The 17,940-nt window shown below is 41.2% G+C and overlaps 1 protein-coding gene across 2 annotated transcripts; it reads right to left on the minus strand.

Annotated features, from left to right (window-relative positions):
• Nucleotides 1-6,791: 6,791 nt before the first annotated feature.
• Nucleotides 6,792-8,964, minus strand: LOC132448382 (uncharacterized). 2 transcript variants are annotated; one of them, XM_060039596.1, is made up of 2 exons: nt 8,596-8,964; nt 6,792-8,187 (listed from the first exon to the last, which is right to left on the minus strand). In XM_060039596.1, the coding sequence occupies exons 1-2, from the start codon at nt 8,927-8,929 to the stop codon at nt 7,151-7,153; spliced, it is 1,371 nt and encodes a 456-aa protein (XP_059895579.1). In that variant the 5' UTR covers nt 8,930-8,964; the 3' UTR covers nt 6,792-7,150. The 2 variants fall into 2 exon arrangements, with proteins under 2 accessions (XP_059895579.1, XP_059895589.1); XM_060039606.1 differs by lacking the exon at nt 8,596-8,964 and having other exon boundaries at nt 6,795-8,585.
• Nucleotides 8,965-17,940: the final 8,976 nt, after the last annotated feature.

Genomic DNA, 17,940 nt, shown 5'->3' on the forward strand with positions numbered 1-17,940 from the left:
GAGCTGGACCTGGAAACAAAGCATCAGCCAGACATATATCCTTTAATTAAAGACAGAACAAATATAACACCTTATTATTAGACAGACAACATGCATTACAACACTCCAAATTTAGACCTGAAAATAAAATGGAATACAATTAGGGCATTTAGCAGACGCTTTTATCCAAAGCGATCTGTTAATACACACATTGACACACCGACGGCAGAGTCAATCATGCAAGGCGGGAGGAGGAGGAGCTGGGGATCAAACTAGCAACCTTCCGGTTACAAAAAAGTAGGCCTACAAATATCATGATCCATACAAGACTTACAGCGTACGCACAAAGACACAAAGTTTAGATCTTAAAACAACCTTTATTCTCAAATGACATTTTAAATTATATTAATGTTATTTTTTAAATACAAGCAATTGTTAATAATGATATATATGATTATATATCTTAATAAAACTTAAACTTAAAAAAATAACGTATATGTATATATATATATATATATATATATATATATATATATATATATATAAATACAAAATATAATTGTAATGAGGTTTGAGTATCACACTATCAAATAAAGCAAAAACGTGTAAATCATCTGTGATTCCTGTCATAACATGAACCCTCCAGAGGGAAGGCTTTCTAAACCTCTCATTGGTTATTTTTCTCAGAATATAAACATACAGTAAATAAAAAATAAATAAAAAAATTAAAAAAATACAGTAAATAAAAAATTACAGAAAGTCAAACTCTGAGGAACAGACAATTATCTTATTAGTTGAAAATATAAACAGGGCAAATGTATGTATTAAATCCTACAGCCACTTGTATTCTGGATATTATGAACTGGTTTGCTATCAGAACCTTTTTTCATTAGTACTAAAACATTTTCATTAATTTATTAATCCAACTTTTAGAAACTGCCGTATAAAGATCTGAGTTGCTGCTGGAAAAGCAACGACAATGTTATTACAAGACATTTAGGGCAATTACCCGACGCTTTTATCCAAAGCGACTAACTAGTCCATAAGAAAAGTGAAACAATATATCGCTGTCGGTACAATAAGAATGTTCATAGAACCAAGTGCAAAGCACCAACAATCACTAGGTTAACCCATTTTCCGTATTCAACATAGATATGTTAACATGCTACATTACTAAGCACTATAACTAAATATGACCTACAATAACTAAGTACATTAAGTGCCAGGATGTACAACAAACAAGAAGTAGGACAAAATAGGTAATTGAACCACTAAAAACATTCACATGTAATGTCAACAAGTAATAACATGTAATTGCAAGACAGAAAACATTCCATGTTATTCAAAGAAAGTATACGTATATTAAGCACAAGATATACATACATTAAAAATGATAATTTTTAGGTTCTGAAACGTGCAATAGAAATGCAATATTGACAAATATAAACATACCCAGGAAGTCTTAATAAGGGCATCGGCCCCGTCGACCTGTAACGTAATCATTTGTCTTTTTTACAAAATGCAAATCCAGCCCCTCTTTGTACTACATAAACAGTGTCTGTGTTCAACACTGTCAAGTCCTCTAAGTTCTTGGGTAGAAAGAATACTCTTTTAAACAACTTAAACTACACCATAAATCATGTTTCACGTAGTTCTGCTTTTGCTTTTTAAATGCAGCGTCTGTAAGTATGCATTTGGTTAAAGAAATGTAGGCCTACTGGCCTTGAATAATTTGAAAGCTTCTTACGGTCTATCTACTTTGCAGGTGTTCATAGCTTGGAACTTTCCCAGCCTGTCGCTGTCGTTGTGAGAACGACAGAGCCATTGGTCCTTACCTGTAAAGTAACAGGGTATTCTGTCAGTAGTGGTAATGTAGACTATGCCACAGGTTGGATCAGACATCCAAAAGGAAAACCACTGGAGTGGATTTCCCATATCTGGGACGACGGAGATATCTATAAAAACAACGCTCTGTCTAGCAAGTTCACAATTTCTCGTGACTCGACTAGTAACTCAGTTTCTTTAAGAGGCCAGAATTTGCAGGAGAGTGATACAGCTGTGTATTACTGTGCCAGGCACCACAGCGTTACAAACTATTATGACGAAAATACAAAAACCCTTCACCCATGAGCTGTCATAACATGAACCCTCCAGAGGGAAGGCTTTCTAAACATCTCATTGGTTATTTTTCTCAGAATATAAGATAATAAATACAGAAAGTCAAACTTTGAAGAACAAACAATTATCTTATTAGTTGAAAATATAAACTGGGCAAATATGTGTATTAATAAATCATACAGCCATTTGTATTCTGGTGATTATGAACTGGTTTGCTATCAGAACTTTATTTTATTAGTATTAATACATTTTCAGTAATTTAAAAACTTAATTCATTAATTTAAAACTTTTAGAAATTGCGGTATAAAGTTCTGAGTGCTGCTGGAAAAGCAATGGCAATGTTATTACAAGACATTTACATTTAGGGCATTTAGCAGATGCTTTTATCCAAAGCAACTTACAGCAGGTTCATGAGAAAAGTGAAACAATATATCGCTGTTGGTACAATAAGAATGTCCATAGAACCAAGTGCAAGGCACCAATAATCGCTAGGTTAACCTATTCCCCGTATTCAACCCAGATAGCTATGTTAAGATGCTACATAACTAAGCACTATAACTAAATATGACAGACAATAAATGCGTACATTAAGTGCCAGGACGTACAACATACAACAAGTAGGACAAAAAGCACACGTAAAATATGTAATTAAAACACAAAAAACATTCACATGCAATGTGAACAAGTAATAACATGTAATTAAAAGACAGAAAACATTCCATGTTATTAAAAAAAGTATAAGTAGGCCTATATAATATTAAACACAAGATATAAATATAATCAATTATCATTGTTAGGTTCTGAAACGTGCAATAGAAATGCAATATTGACAAATATAAACATACCCAGGAAGTCTTAATAAGGGCATCGGACCCGTCGACCTGTAACGTAATCATTTGTCTTTTTTGCAAAATGCAAATCCAGCCCCTCTTTGTACTACATAATCAGTGTCTGTGTTCAACACTGTCAAGTCCTCTAAGTTCTTGGGTAGAAAGAATACTCTTTTAAACAACTGAAACTACATCATAAATCATGTTTCACGTAGTTCTGCTTTTGCTTCTTAAATGTGGCCCAGATAGGTTAAATGTCAACGTATAGCACATTATTGTCATTAAGGCATATCTCCCTTTCAGGGAACGTTTCATTTAACGTATTTTGTCTGAAAAACGTATCTTGGCTGTGGATACGTGTTATTGAACATATCGCAAATACGTTCGTTGTCAACCTATTTTTTGCCATTCTTTACCTCTAGGATTATGTTTGGTTGAAACGCATTCCAAATATGTTAAATGTCAACGTATAGCACATTATTGTCATTAAGGCATGTTTCCCTTTCGGGAAACGTTTAATTTAACGTTATTTTGTCCCTGATTACGTCTTATTGAACATATTGCAAATAGGTTCGTTCTCAACATTTTTGTTGTTATTTATTTAAGCTACCTCTTGGATTACAGGCTACATTTAATTGAAACGTATCCTTAATAGGCTACGTTAAATTTCGATAACACATTATTGTCAGCATATAGGCATAGTTCTACCTCTCGGGGAAGCGTACGTTTGATTGTAATGTTAATAGTCCAACGTTATATCAACATGTCACAAGAGGAGAAATTAGCTGCTGACGGGGTAACTGTAGGAGCGGGGGTTGCTTTGTTGATTTCTTTATCTAGGGCTATAGCTGTGGTCAAAGCGGGAAGTGTGCGTTGTCTGGGCGGCTGCCTGAACTGAGCTGCAGGAAATTATGTTCACACGTTTCTTCATTCATTCATGAAGGCTATACCGGTGAACGGTGACGTCAGACTCACGCCCACCTACAAACCAATCAATGTCCAGTATCAGCCTGTCCTCTCGGAAAATACGACCACGTTGGTTTGTTCCGCCACAGATTACGACCCATTGGAATTTATCCAAAACGAGCGAACGAGGCCCTCTACATGTGCGGGCAACCCTTTCTCATCAAAATTACGTTCCCAGAGAACTATTCGGCATTCTCAATTACGTTTGTCTAAAAAACGTATTTTGTCCGTGATTACGTTTTATTGAACATATTGTAATGACCTCGCAGGTGACATAACGATGTCGAGTCATTAGTAATTGAAGGAACTTTTAATGGACCAAAACCAGGTCACTGAAACCCGTAACCAACGGCAGAAATCCCACCCAAAACAAACCCCGGTTACCCCGGCAACCCCCAACACGGTCTCACTCATGTGCAGGCCCCCACCCTCGTGTTCTTCCAAGGCCCTCCCCCAGCTGACCTAATGATTCGCCCTCACACTGATTGACAAGAAGAACATTACAATACATGCACACACAGAACAACTGGCATAACGGACAACGAAATACAATGCAACACATAACACAAAAACAATTTAATTGTCCCAGGGTCGCTACAATATCGTAAATACGAATTCGTTCTCAGCCTATTTTTGCCATTTATTTACCGTGTTACTATGGCAGAATAAAGAATAAATTCATGCATTATCATTCAACTTGAACATGTGTTTTTACAGTATTCACCTTATTCTTCAACCGTTCTATTTCCCATGATTCATAGCGGGTTCAACTGACTAAACGGTTTTCTATTTCCGGTTAAGTGTTTGTTTACATTGCATGATCCTACAAGCGTCGCTTAAAGCTAGTTATTTTAAGGCTTAAGGAAATTATTTTACATAACTGTAAAATAACACCGACTATGGGAAGTAGCCGGTGGCTACACACTGCCGATGAAATCTTAAAAGATCATATCAGAGTCCCAAATCCGTCAAAACTGACAGGTTGGGTGGATGAGATGAAACTATGGCCAGGAGTTAGCCATATTGATATAATCAATTATTTTGTCTTTTCTGAGGGTGGAGATCGTGAGGAGATGCGCAATTATAAAAGTACTGAGGCCTTCAATTACTTCCATAGCAATAAAGTCGGGCGCATTTTTTTATGTAAGCACAAAGACTATGTGTTTTTGAAGGCAGAGGTCGACAGGAGCCAAAGTGCTAACCATAAGGTTATAGCTTGGGTTATGCTGCAGCCGTCGGGGTTGATAGAGACTGTCGGGTGCTCATGTATGGCTGGATTAGGGAGATCGTGCAGTCATGCCGCAGCAATCCTTTGGAAGGTATGAAGAAGAAAAAAAAATCTTGTTTATCTGTGAATTAATAAAAGTAACGTGATCATATCACTTTTTATGAGTGTTTTTTCGATTCAGTTTAGCTAGGTGAGGATGACAACATTTGAAACAAATGGCAAATGGGTATAGGCTCTGTTAATGTGCTCATTACAGGTTGAAAATGCAGTAACTACCGGGAAGACAGGGCTTGCATGTACAGATGAGCAGCGCAGGTGGAACGCAGGGACAGTCAGGAACATCGAGCCAAAAAGACTGAGGGACATAAACTTCAGCCACCACAGGGCAGGAGATGAATTTGGTATAAGGGTGTCCGGTGCTCAGCCACTACCAAACACCCCACAATATATGTCACATGCCGAATTCTTGACTAATGTAGACAAAGACCCAACAAAGCCACTTTTCCAGTTAAAAAACAGTCTGTTGGGCAAGTGTTACAGAGCCAAACCAGTAGTGCAACCCTGTAGCCTTGCACATACTGCAGTAGATGCAAGATTTTTAAGACCTCATCAAACCCATGCTGGTTCTGATCTCACATGTGAGACATGTAAAAGCTTTTATGAGTGTTATGTTCAAGTGAGTAGTGCACAGGCTTCTACTCTAGAATCTGAGACAAGGGAGCAGAGTTCTTCAGATTTGTGGCACAACGCACGAAAACTAAGAATAACTGCAAGTGCAGCTAAAAAGGTTCCTTCTAGAGCATCCACCAATCCAGACAAATTCATTGCAGAGCACCTCTACCCCTCCTTTCGTGGCAACTACGCCACAAATTATGGTAAAGAGAATGAGGTGGTTGCTGGCAATGCACTTAGAGAGCAAGGCATGAGCATTACACAAATGGGCATCACTGTTAATGTTACAGAGCCATGGTTGTCAGCAAGCCCAGATGGGGTAATTGACTCATCTGTGCTACTAGAAATAAAATGTCCCGTCCCAAGTAAACTCCATTCTACCCTCTTGGATCAGCTTGACCATACCTGCAGTGATATCAAGCTAGTAGATGGAGTACCACAACTTCAGAAAACAGGTAGCCGAGGATATTACATGCAGGTACAAATAGGTATGTTCTGTGCCGGTCTGAAGATGGCCAAACTGTTTATCTGGAGCCCAAACGACACAGTTATGTTCACTGTACCATTTGATGAGCCCTATGTTCTGGAGAGGGTAGGACATCTGAAGAGATTTTATTTCTCAACAATGTTGCCCCAGCTTGTAGATGAATTCGTTGGTCAGCGACTGAAACTACACAACAGATATGTGAGCATAATGAATTCATAAAAAAGCACCTAAATAAGAAACATTTTATGCTGCAGCTGCTGCTGCTGTTAACAGTATGAAACATTTTTTTTATGCAATCAATTCCATATATGCTGAGATTAAGTATTGTTGTAGATAGGTGAATATTACAAAGTAGTGTTATTAAATCAGTTTAATGTCACATTGTGTAATCAGTCTTTCTGTAAAAACAAATCTTATACAAAGAGTAAATATAAACAGTACAATTACAAAAGGAAGAAAGTGTCAATATGAAATATACAGGAGCAATTTATGTAGATGTACAAAGTAGTGTTATTAAATCAGTTTAATGTCACATTGTGTAATCAGTCTTTCTGTAAAAACAAATCTTATACAAAGAGTAAATATAAACAGTACAATTACAAAAGGAAGAAAGTGTCAATATGAAATATACAGGAGCAATTTATGTAGATGTACAAAGTAGTGTTATTAAATCAATTTCAGGTCACATATTGTGTAATCAGTCTTTTTGTAATCAGTCTTTCTGTAAACCTTTCTGTAGATGTATAAAGGGTGTGTGTGTGTGTGTGTGTGTGTGTGTGTGTGTGTGTGTGTGTGTGTGTGTGTGTGTGTGTGTGTGTGTGCGCGCGCCCTACCCCTACCCCAACAGCATCAGAACACAACCGTTGTCACCTATCGCTCACAGATGAGATCACCCCTTAAGTTGGCTAGGGCCGCACAGATTCTGAGGATTTTTTCAATTTTGGGCGTCATGTTTATTGGTATGACATGAGACAAGATCTTATATACTTTAAGTCGCCTAATTGCTCTCTCAACATGAATCCGCACATTTGCAATCCTGCGAGTTGCTGTGACTTGTTCCTCAGTTAGCTGAGAACCCCCTCTAGTGAAAGCGGGCAGAACCAATTTGACCCTTCTTTCAAACAATAAATCACGAATTAAAAACCCACGATCTGCCATGACTTCATCTCCAGGCCTCAAATAGTCCAAGATACCAGAGTTCATAGTGATAAACTTGTCACTGGCGCGTCCTCCATATCCACTTGAGATAAACATGATTAAGCCACATGGGGCAACAACAACAAGGTACTTGATTGTATTGTGCGAGTAGTAATGGCTGTAGGACTCTCCTCTAGAGTCAAGATTTTTCGCCTTCTGTAACAAACTTTCGCTACAGTCGATGACACAGGTGGTGTTGGGGAAAAAGCGCTTGAATGCAGTTGGCATGGTGGCCTTAATGGTTTCTTTTGGAAGCCAGATAATAAGAGGGCGTAAGACCTCCTCCATTTTATCGATCCAGAAAGAGATGACCTTACTGGCTACACTCTGAGACACATGAAACTGCCTACCAAGGTCACCAAGCACACGATTCAATTTCAATTTGATCAGTGTCATTAGTATCTGATCACGCACTGACAAAACAGAAGCCCTTTCAGCAAATCCTTCTAAGGTGGAAACAAGAGAGTTGAAGGTTTCCAGTGAGACTCCAGTGTAGAGGAACGAATCTGCATCACTCTGAAGCATGGAATAGCTGAAATCTTCAGTTTGTGTTGTGGCATCTTCGGCCGTCTCCTCAACACCCTGCTGTTCACCATAGCTGTGGTCCCAGAGCGATGGATCTTCCCACTGGCTGGAAACAGTGCTGTGTGATGGTTGTTGTGGCACCTCAGGTATGCCCTCATCCTCCTGGTCTGTCACTTCTGCTGTTGCTGTAAAAACAGGGCACATAGGCTATGTTAAACGCTACAGTTTCTGTCAACGTTTCTCTCACTGACAACATAACAGTAAAAGCCTATGTCAAATGGTGGTGGAAGCTCTTCCTCGCTCAGGACTGACCAACATAACGATAGCAGCTAGCTCTACGATAGCCCTCAGAGGAATTCATACCACTGGCACTAACTACAGTGGCATTCAGGAATAAACCAATAATGGACATGTTTTCAACACATCTACTCTATCCAGCGACATAATGGGCATATTATTCATAAAAATGTAGGTTAGACTGCCCAAATATTTTTGTAGCACTGGCTGGTGGAGCTCGTAAAAATGTAAACAACTGGAGTTTACCTGTAAAGTGATGCGATCGCTTACATAATTCAACATTGAAAGTGGCTTACCTGTCGCTTCGACACGAACAATTGTTAGTCTCTTCTTCACTACTGGTCTGTCGTATCCAAGGAATAATTCCGGGTTGGGATGGTCTTCGGTGGGTCGTTTGTGAACGAAATGGTGCGAACAGACATAAACTTTTTTCGGCGGATGTTTCAGTTTAAGCACAGCTAGCCAGTCTAAACGTCTGCTCTGTGGCATTGAATGTAGCCGATAGGGAACCGGACAAGGACATTCTCTCCTTCGTATTTTGTGATCAAAGCACTCAGTTTCTAAAAGGTTTTTAATTTTCTTAGAATTATTTGAGCAACCAAGAACCGCACAAGTGGTGCCTGAACTCATATTTATTCACGGTCAATCACCTCAAACCGGAAGTAAGAAACCGGAGTCGGTGTCATGGCAGCGCCCGTTGTCTAGAGCGGAATAAGGTGAATAGAGTGGTGGAGAGGGATGACGTATGTTGGCAAACCCGGAAGTGAGCGTCGCCCTCGGTTCCCTTGACAAAAAGCCAACGGGTTTTCCATTGGATTTTGGATTATTGCAGAAAAATCCTCAACTCCTCAAAAACGGAAAATAAATAAATCAATAAAAATAACCGTGCTCCAAAGAACGAAGTGTAAACCGATGCATTCTGAATGGGAGTGTTTCTCCGATTTTTCCATGCTACACAACGAAATGTAAACCCATGCAAATAAAGACTTCATGGTCATAATAATAATTTAAATATCATTAATCTACTACTGAGTGTGTAGGGAGGTATTCTATTTTTTTCAACGGGGCTGAATCCAGTCACTTGACCGTCATGGTTGCTATGGTGGTTGCTATCGACCGCCCCCTCTAATAACTCTAAAAACCATGCGGCAAAGGAGGTGCCGTCAATTGGGTTGTTTTTGTCGTAAACTAGGGTCCGATGGTTGAAAAATAGAGTTATTCCAAGGTATCCTTAAAAGGCAGCTTGGATGTGTTTATTTTCTGCAGTTTAGACTTCTTCTATAACTTTTTTTTGAAAGCAAAACACCAAGCTCATTGATTTAACGAGGGAGGGTTATTTGAAACAATTTATTCAATAAATATTTGTGAGAGGTCATTCCTTCTCCTGATTTTACTTCCTATTTATGTCTAGGGTAAACCCCTACTGTCCACAAGCATCCCCCCCCTCCCCATATGGATTTGGAGAATTGTTGCCATGTCCCAGTGGTGGAGGTATATATATGAAAGAGGGCATTCAATTATAGCCTACTACAATGATCAATTAGGAGGCCGAAGCCCTAAAGGAAGTGATGCAATAGGTGACTGAGTCGACAACATTTAAGTAAGCTGTATAGCGTCTCTTATATATCAAAGGGGGTCTCAAAGGACGCATACGCTTCAACCTGTGGCTCCAGCACTACAGGAAATGACTCAGCAAGTGCTCCATCTCGTTGCAACTCACCCAGCGGCTCGCTTGCAAGATTTTGGCCTGAAGTTCTTCCCAGACCTACACCCTAGCCACCCAACATGCATATCTGAGAATCAGGCCTCTCTTTAATAATGACAAAAAGTTATGAGAGAAACACACATTAACTTTTTTTTTTTGTTATCTAATAAGCGGCGTGGTGCCGGCTCCTTTTGACCTTTTGACCCCCGACTTCAAAAACGTGGCCACAGGCCAGCTGTGTCTACACACCTTTAGCCACGAATGTACACCTCCATCCCACAAAAAATGGGGACTAGAAACTAACCTCTGTCTTATGTACATTGACTGTACTGTTGGAGGTCACGCCCCTTTGCCGACCTTTTCGAGATAGCTAGGGATGCTAAAATGTTTACACACATTTCCCGGGGCCCCGTGAACGACATATCCGAGATTTGGAGTTCTAGCCCTTAGAGAAAAAAAGTTTTCCCAAATGGAGTGTCATTTGGACAAAGCCCCTCAGAAGTGTAGCCTGCAAGACCTAATGGTTCAGAATGTGGTGGAAAAACAGTTTTGGAGATAGGAAGGTCCTACCGCCCTGAAATTGTAATACCTTATTCTAGGGCCTGACTGGGACCTCCACACCGAAACTTGGCCCGGTCGGACCCCGAGGGCAGGAAGGGGGGGCCTGCCCTCGGGGTCTGACCGGGCCAAGTTTCGGGCAGGAAGGGCCCCCCCTTCCTGCCCTCGGGGTCCGACCGGGCCAAGTTTCGGTGCGGAAGTCCCAGTTAGGCCCTAGAATAAGGTATTAAAATTTCAGGGCGGTAGGACCTCCCTATCTCAAAAACTGTTTTTCCACCACATTCTGAACCATTAGGTCTTGCAGGCTACACTTCTGAGGGGCTTTGTCCAAATGACACTCCATTTGGGAAAACTTTTTTTCTCTAAGGGCTAGAACTCCAAATCTCGGATATGTCGTTCACGGGGCCCCGGGAAATGTGTGTAAACATTTTAGCATCCCTAGCTATCTGGAAAAGGCTGGAAAAGGGGCGTGACCTCCAACAGTACAGTCAATGTACATAAGACAGAGGTTAGTTTCTAGGCCCCATTTTTTGCGGGATGGAGGTGTACATTTGTGGCTTAATGTGTGTAGACAGCGCTGACCTGTGGCCACCTCTTTGAAGTCTGGGGTCAAAAGGTCAAAAGGAGCCGGCACCACGCCGCTTATGAGATAACAAAAAGTGAATCTGTATTTCTCTCATTACATTTTGTCATTATTGAAGAGAGGCCTGATTCTCAGATATGCATATTGGACTGTTAGGGTATAGGTCTGGGAAGAACTTCAGGCCAAAATCTTGCAAGCGAGCCGCTGGGTGCAGGTGCAACGAGATGGAGCACTTGCTGAGCCTGGACTTTCATAATCTTCGCTCTGTGAATGTAAAGGATGTTTGGTCGGATGTTACGACGAAGAATCATAATGTGAATGGGAATATTCTATAAATCTCTTGATATCATCTTTCGTCTCAACACTTCTGCTGCAGCCACTCAAAGTCTCACTCCGAGAACCTTCAAATATGAATCAATCCATTAGAAGTATGAAAATATCTTCCCGGTGGTGCAACAGAGCAAACAAGGTGTCCTTTGACATCTACGTTTCGAGACGATTGCAACAGTGCCACACATGATCATATTTGAATATGTTTCGGGGTAGTAATTAGCTGTCGATTTTGGAGGCCTTTATCAATAATGACCAGCTATAGATTTGCTTCCCGATGGAGATTTTTGACAAATTACATGTTAATTAGCATCTACACGTTAAGCTGAGTCCAATGAGATCAAGCTCGGCCTCTTGCTACACCGAGATCATGTCCTAGACCTAGGTGTACCATGTAAAATACATGTTACCATTAGCTAGAGTGTCGTTCTTGGTGTCATTGGACTCAGCTCAACATGTAGATGCTAAATAACATGTCATTTGTGACTAATCTTTATCGGGAAGCAAATCAATAGCTGCTCAGTATTGATTAAGGCCTCCAATTTCGACAGCTAATTACTACCATTAAACATGTTCGAATATGCTCATGTGTGGCACCGTTGCAATCGCCTGGAAGCGTAGATGTTGGAGGACACCTTGTTCGTCCTCTTACGTCACCGTGAAGATATTTACATGCTTCTGATTGACTAATGAATTGATTCAGCTATTCCCCCAGAAGTCTGGGGTCAAAAGGTCAAAAGGAGACGGCACCACGCCGGGGTGGATCCAGATCTCGGGCAACAGCGCAAGGTTGCCAGGTCCTGCAAAAAACGTGCCCCCCACATACCGTTCAAAATCCACCCAAAATGTCCTAGAAGCATCCCAAATAAAAAATGATATTATTGGCCATTTTGGCCAACGTTTTGAAAGTAATACTATTTTAGGGAATATTTTTTTGTTGTTGTTTTAGCAGCGAAATGCACCGTGTGCGTGTGTGTGTGTGTGTGTCTGTGTCTGTGTGTCTGTGCGTGCGTGTGTGTGCTTCTGTGTGCTTGTGTGTGTGTGTGTCTGTGCGTGTGCGTGCGTGTGTGTGTGTGTATAACACGCTATTTTATGTTGAAATGCGACGTAATCCAGTGTTCACGAAACGTACACTGTCAACGTAGGTATGCTTTTGGCGACTGGGCAGATATACGTGTTTCTAACAAGATGATATCATTAAAAGTTACATAAAGTAACAGTTTAATAACACAAACGCAGGAAGCACGTGAGCTGCTAGTTTAGCGAAAGCAACCTGACGTCGTTGAAACATGCGAGCGAGCCGATCAAATCCTAATAACTATAAAACTAAAGATCAGACACAATCACTGACTGAAGATTATGCAAGTAAAAAGTATATTTCTCGCTAGAAATGTTATTAGAAACACGTTTAACGGTGAATCGGTCCTAAAATATTGCATTTCCCATTCAGATAATAAAGATTAATAAAGATCATACACATTCACTGACTGAAGATTATGTAAGGAAAATGTAAATTTCTCGCTAGAAATGTCATTAGAAACGCGTTTAATGGTGTATCTGTCCTAAAATATTGCATTTCCCATTCAGATAATAAAGATTAATATGAGCTACGCCGTGTTCCGGAGCCGCGGGGGATTCTGGGAATTGGGGTTCTCAGTTGACAAATGGGGCTTTTGTTAACTTGTTTTGTTGTTAGGATTAAGTGGGGTTAATGGGTTCGGGATGTTATGTGGTTGCGTGTTGTTCTATTAACATTGTTCGTGTGTTCATTATTGTCGACACCGTCACCGAGAGTGACGTGACCATCGTTTCGTGCAGCTGTTCCGTGTTGAAGTCTCGTTCAATAAAAACCAACTCTCGTTGTCGACCGTTCAATAAAAACCAACTCTCGTTGTCGAGCGTGCCCCCCCCCTACAAACGTGTCTCCCCCCCCCTCAACAAACGTGTGTCGTCCCCCCCCCCCCCCCTTCAACTAACGTGTCCCCCCCCCCCCCCACACCCCTACAATCGTGTCCCCCCCCCCCCCCCCCCCTCAACAAACGTGTCTCCCCCCCCCCCCCCCCCTCCCCGGTCAACAACAGTCTCCCCCCCCCCCCCCCTAAACAATCGTGTCCACAATTTGCCGCGAAAGCCGTGAAACCCAAACCCCGAAACCCGCCTCCACAGCGGCACACGTGGATACTGTAGGTATAACACGCTATTTTTTACGTTGAAATGCTACGTATCCAGTGTTCATGGAAACGTACACCGTGGATGTATTTTCTTGGCGACTGGGTTGGTCCTTTGAGACCCCCTTTGATATATAAGAGACGCTATACAGCTTACTTAAATGTTGTCGACTCAGTCACCTATTGCATCACTTCCTTTAGGGCTTCGGCCTCCTAATTGATCATTGTAGTAGGCTATAATTGAATGCCCTCTTTCATACATATACCTCCACCACTGGGACGTGGCAACAATTCTCCAAATCCATATGGGGAAGGGGGGGATGCTTGTGGACAGTAGGGGTTTACCCTAGACATAAATAGGAAGTAAAATCAGGAGAAGGAATGACCTCTCACAAATATTTATTGAATAAATTGTTTCAAATAACCCTCCCTCGTTAAATCAATGAGCTTGGTGTTTTGCTTTCAAAAATTTGTTATAGAAGAAGTCTAAACTGCAGAAAATAAACACATCCAAGCTGCCTTTTAAGGATACCTTGGAATATCTGTCTATTTTTTAACCATCGGACCCTAGTTTACGACAAAAACAACCCAATTGACGGCAGCTCCTTTGCCGCGTGGTTTTTAGAGTTATTAGAGGGGGCGGTCGATAGCAACTACCATAGCAACCATGACGGTCAAGTGACTGGATTCAGCCCCGTTGAAAAAAATAGAATACCTCCCTACACACTCAGTAGTAGATTAATGATATTTAAATTATTATGACCATGAAGTCTTTATTTCCATGGGTTTACATTTCGTTGTGTAGCATGGAATAATCTGAGAAACACTCCCATTCAGAATGCATTGGTTTACACTTTTTTTTTTTTTTTTTTTTTGGAGCACGGTTATTTTTATTGATTTATTTATTTTCCGTTTTTGAGGAGTTGAGGATTTTTCTGCAATAATCCAAAATCCAATGGAAAACCCGTTGGCTTTTTGTCAAGGGAACCGAGGGCGACGCTCACTTCCGGGTTTGCCAACATACGTCATCCCTCTCCACCACTCTATACTGTAAAAACACGTTCAAGTTGAATGATAATGCATGAATTTATTCTTTATTCTGCCATAGTAACACGGTAAATAAATGGCAAAAATAGGCTGAGAACGAATTCGTATTTACGATATTGTAGCGACCCTGGGACAATTAAATTGTTTGTGTGTTATGTGTTGCATTGTATTTCGTTGTCCGTTATGCCAGTTGTTCTGTGTGCATGTATTGTAATGTTCTTCTTGTCAATCAGTGTGGGGGCGAATCATTAGGTCAGCTGGGGGAGGGCCTTGGAAGAACACGAGGGTGGGGGCCTGCACGTGAGTGAGACCGTGTTGGGGGTTGCCGGGGTAACTGTTGGGGAAAAACGGTCTGTCTAGTTACTGGACCAGATGAAATGAGACGGAGAGGTAATAAAGTCTATCGGCACGAGGACCTTGGATTTATTAAGTAAAGTGGCAACGGTTATACAGAGTCATAAAGCGTGAGAAATCGAATATGTCTAAGTCCCTAATCAGCGCTGATGGTTCGTCCAGAGCTTCGCCTCCGTGGAAGGTCTGCTGCAGAAGAAGGGGTTGAGTTCCTGTGTGATACACTCTTATGCTGTATCTTCCTTTCGATGAGGTGTGTGCGTTTGAGATGTGTATGGTTCTGTGTGTCTTTGGTTGACCTTGCCTCCCAGGCTCTAGTGTATGCATGTATATCTTCTTGTGTTCTTCCTGACGGGGGAGAGTCTCACAGAGTCTCCTGCTTGTGGCCCTCCCGTTCTGAGGATGAAACGGTGCATTGTCTGAGTGTTTACCATTTGCCGGGAGGAGAGATGGGGCCTTGGTTCTGGCCTTCACCTGACCATGTTCTCATGTGTGTGTTATGTGTTAAAAATTGACTATATTGTAACGTGACTGCCATGTGTTGTGCTCCTCAAGCTAGGGTGGGAGTTAGCTATATTTATAATGTACATGTGATGTGCTCAGCAGGTTATTTTGCCCAACATAACCGGGGTTTGTTTTGGGTGGGATTTCTGCCGTTGGTTACGGGTTTCAGTGACCTGGTTTTGGTCCATTAAAAGTTCCTTCAATTACTAATGACTCGACATCGTTATGTCACCTGCGAGGTCATTACAATATGTTCAATAAAACGTAATCACGGACAAAATACGTTTTTTAGACAAACGTAATTGAGAATGCCGAATAGTTCTCTGGGAACGTAATTTTGATGAGAAAGGGTTGCCCGCACATGTAGAGGGCCTCGTTCGCTCGTTTTGGATAAATTCCAATGGGTCGTAATCTGTGGCGGAACAAACCACCTACGTGGTCGTATTTTCCGAGAGGACAGGCTGATACTGGACATTGATTGGTTTGTAGGTGGGCGTGAGTCTGACGTCACCGTTCACCGGTATAGCCTTCTTGAATGAATGAAGAAACGTGTGAACATAATTTCCTGCAGCTCAGTTCAGGCAGCCGCCCAGACAACGCACACTTCCCGCTTTGACCACAGCTATAGCCCTAGATAAAGAAATCAACAAAGCAACCCCCGCTCCTACAGTTACCCCGTCAGCAGCTAATTTCTCCTCTTGTGACATGTTGATATAACGTCGGACTATTAACATTACAATCAAACGTACGCTTCCCCGAGAGGTAGACCTATGCCTATATGCTGACAATAATGTGTTATCGAAATTTAACGTAGCCTATTAAGGATACGTTTCAATTAAATGTAGCCTGTAATCCAAGAGGTAGCTTAAATAAATAACAACAAAAATGTTGAGAACGAACCTATTTGCAATATGTTCAATAAGACGTAATCAGGGACAAAATAACGTTAAATTAAACGTTTCCCGAAAGGGAAATATGCCTTAATGACAATAATGTGCTATACGTTGACATTTAACATATTTGGAATACGTTTCAACCAAACATAATCCTAGAGGTAAATTAATGGCAAAAAATAGGTTGACAACGAACGTATTTGCGATATGTTCAATAACACGTATCCACAGCCAAGATACGTTTTTCAGACAAAATACGTTAAATGAAACGTTCCCTGAAAGGGAGATATGCCTTAATGACAATAATGTGCTATACGTTGACATTTAACCTATCTGGGATACGTTTCAACCAAACATAATCCTAGAGGTTAATAAATGGCAAAAAATAGGCTGAGGACGAACGTATTTGCAATACGTTCAATAAAACGTAATCGCAGACAAAATACGTTTTATGACAAACGTAATTGAGAATGCCGAATAGAACGAGACAGGGTTGCTCTCCAATGGGTAGGACAGAGGAGAACCAGCTGGTCTGTGCTGGGAAATCATCCAGCACAGATCAGTGCTACAGACCTATCTATCTAAATTCTGTTTGGTTTTGTTTCCTTTTTCAGCGGTTCGTGGCCAGCAACTCACCTCCTCAGAATCAGTGGTCAAAAGGCAAGGAGAACCGGTTACACTGTCCTGTCACGTGACCGGAGTCTCTCTCACTTATCTTCACTGGATTCGCCAGAGGTCAGGACATGGCCTGGAGTGGATTGGACGGATAGATGATGGAACCGGAACAATTTTTGCAGCGTCTCTTCAAGGGCAGTTCACCATTACCAAAGACAGCACCAGAGAGGAGGTTTACTTAAATGTGAAGAGTCTGAAGCCAGAGGACTCAGCTCTTTATTATTGTGCTAAAGAGGCACATTGACACAGAAGACTGCTCGGCTGTACAAATACTAAGCCCTGAGGCATGACCGGGGCTCCTGCAGAAATGGTTGATGATAATCATTGAAGATTAACAAGCATTACAGGGAAATGTATTAAAGGTCCCATGGCATGCTACTTTATGAATGCTTTTATATAGCTGTTGGTCTATTATCCTTTTGCTTTTATTTCTGATAATCACATTGTATTGCCACTGTATGGAAGGCTACACTTGCCCTTATCCAGAGCTGGTTTACCAGAACACAACGTTTAAAACTGAGCAGTCGATACCAACAGACGGTTACAACGTCAATCAATAGTCAAGTGTGTGATATGATGGTTGATTCTTTTATATTGAGTAAAACGTTCAATGTCCACCATGATCATGCGCATCACGAGTAAACCATACGTCACCAACTGGGCAACTCTCTGCTATCAAAATCTGGCCCCAGTTGCCAAACGGAAGTAGAATCATAAGAGCGCATTGAGGTGTCGTTCACGAGAACTTTCCAGCGTCGTGAAAATGTTTTCCCCATAATTTCCAGCGATGTGAACGCACCATAACAATATTATTTATCTCAGCAGAA

The sequence above is a fragment of the Gadus macrocephalus genome, chromosome 2 (genome assembly GCF_031168955.1).
Source record: "Gadus macrocephalus chromosome 2, ASM3116895v1".
NCBI lineage: Eukaryota > Metazoa > Chordata > Actinopteri > Gadiformes > Gadidae > Gadus > Gadus macrocephalus.

Bases quoted from the DNA above. Each gene is read 5' to 3' on its own strand.
- LOC132448382 (XM_060039596.1), bottom strand. From the start codon at position 8,929: ATGAGTTCAGGCACCACTTGTGCGGTTCTTGGTTGCTCAAATAATTCT. The intron at 8,188-8,595 runs GTAAGCCACTTT...CTGTTTTTACAG, and splicing joins TGTTCGTGTCGAAGCGACAG to CAACAGCAGAAGTGACAGAC.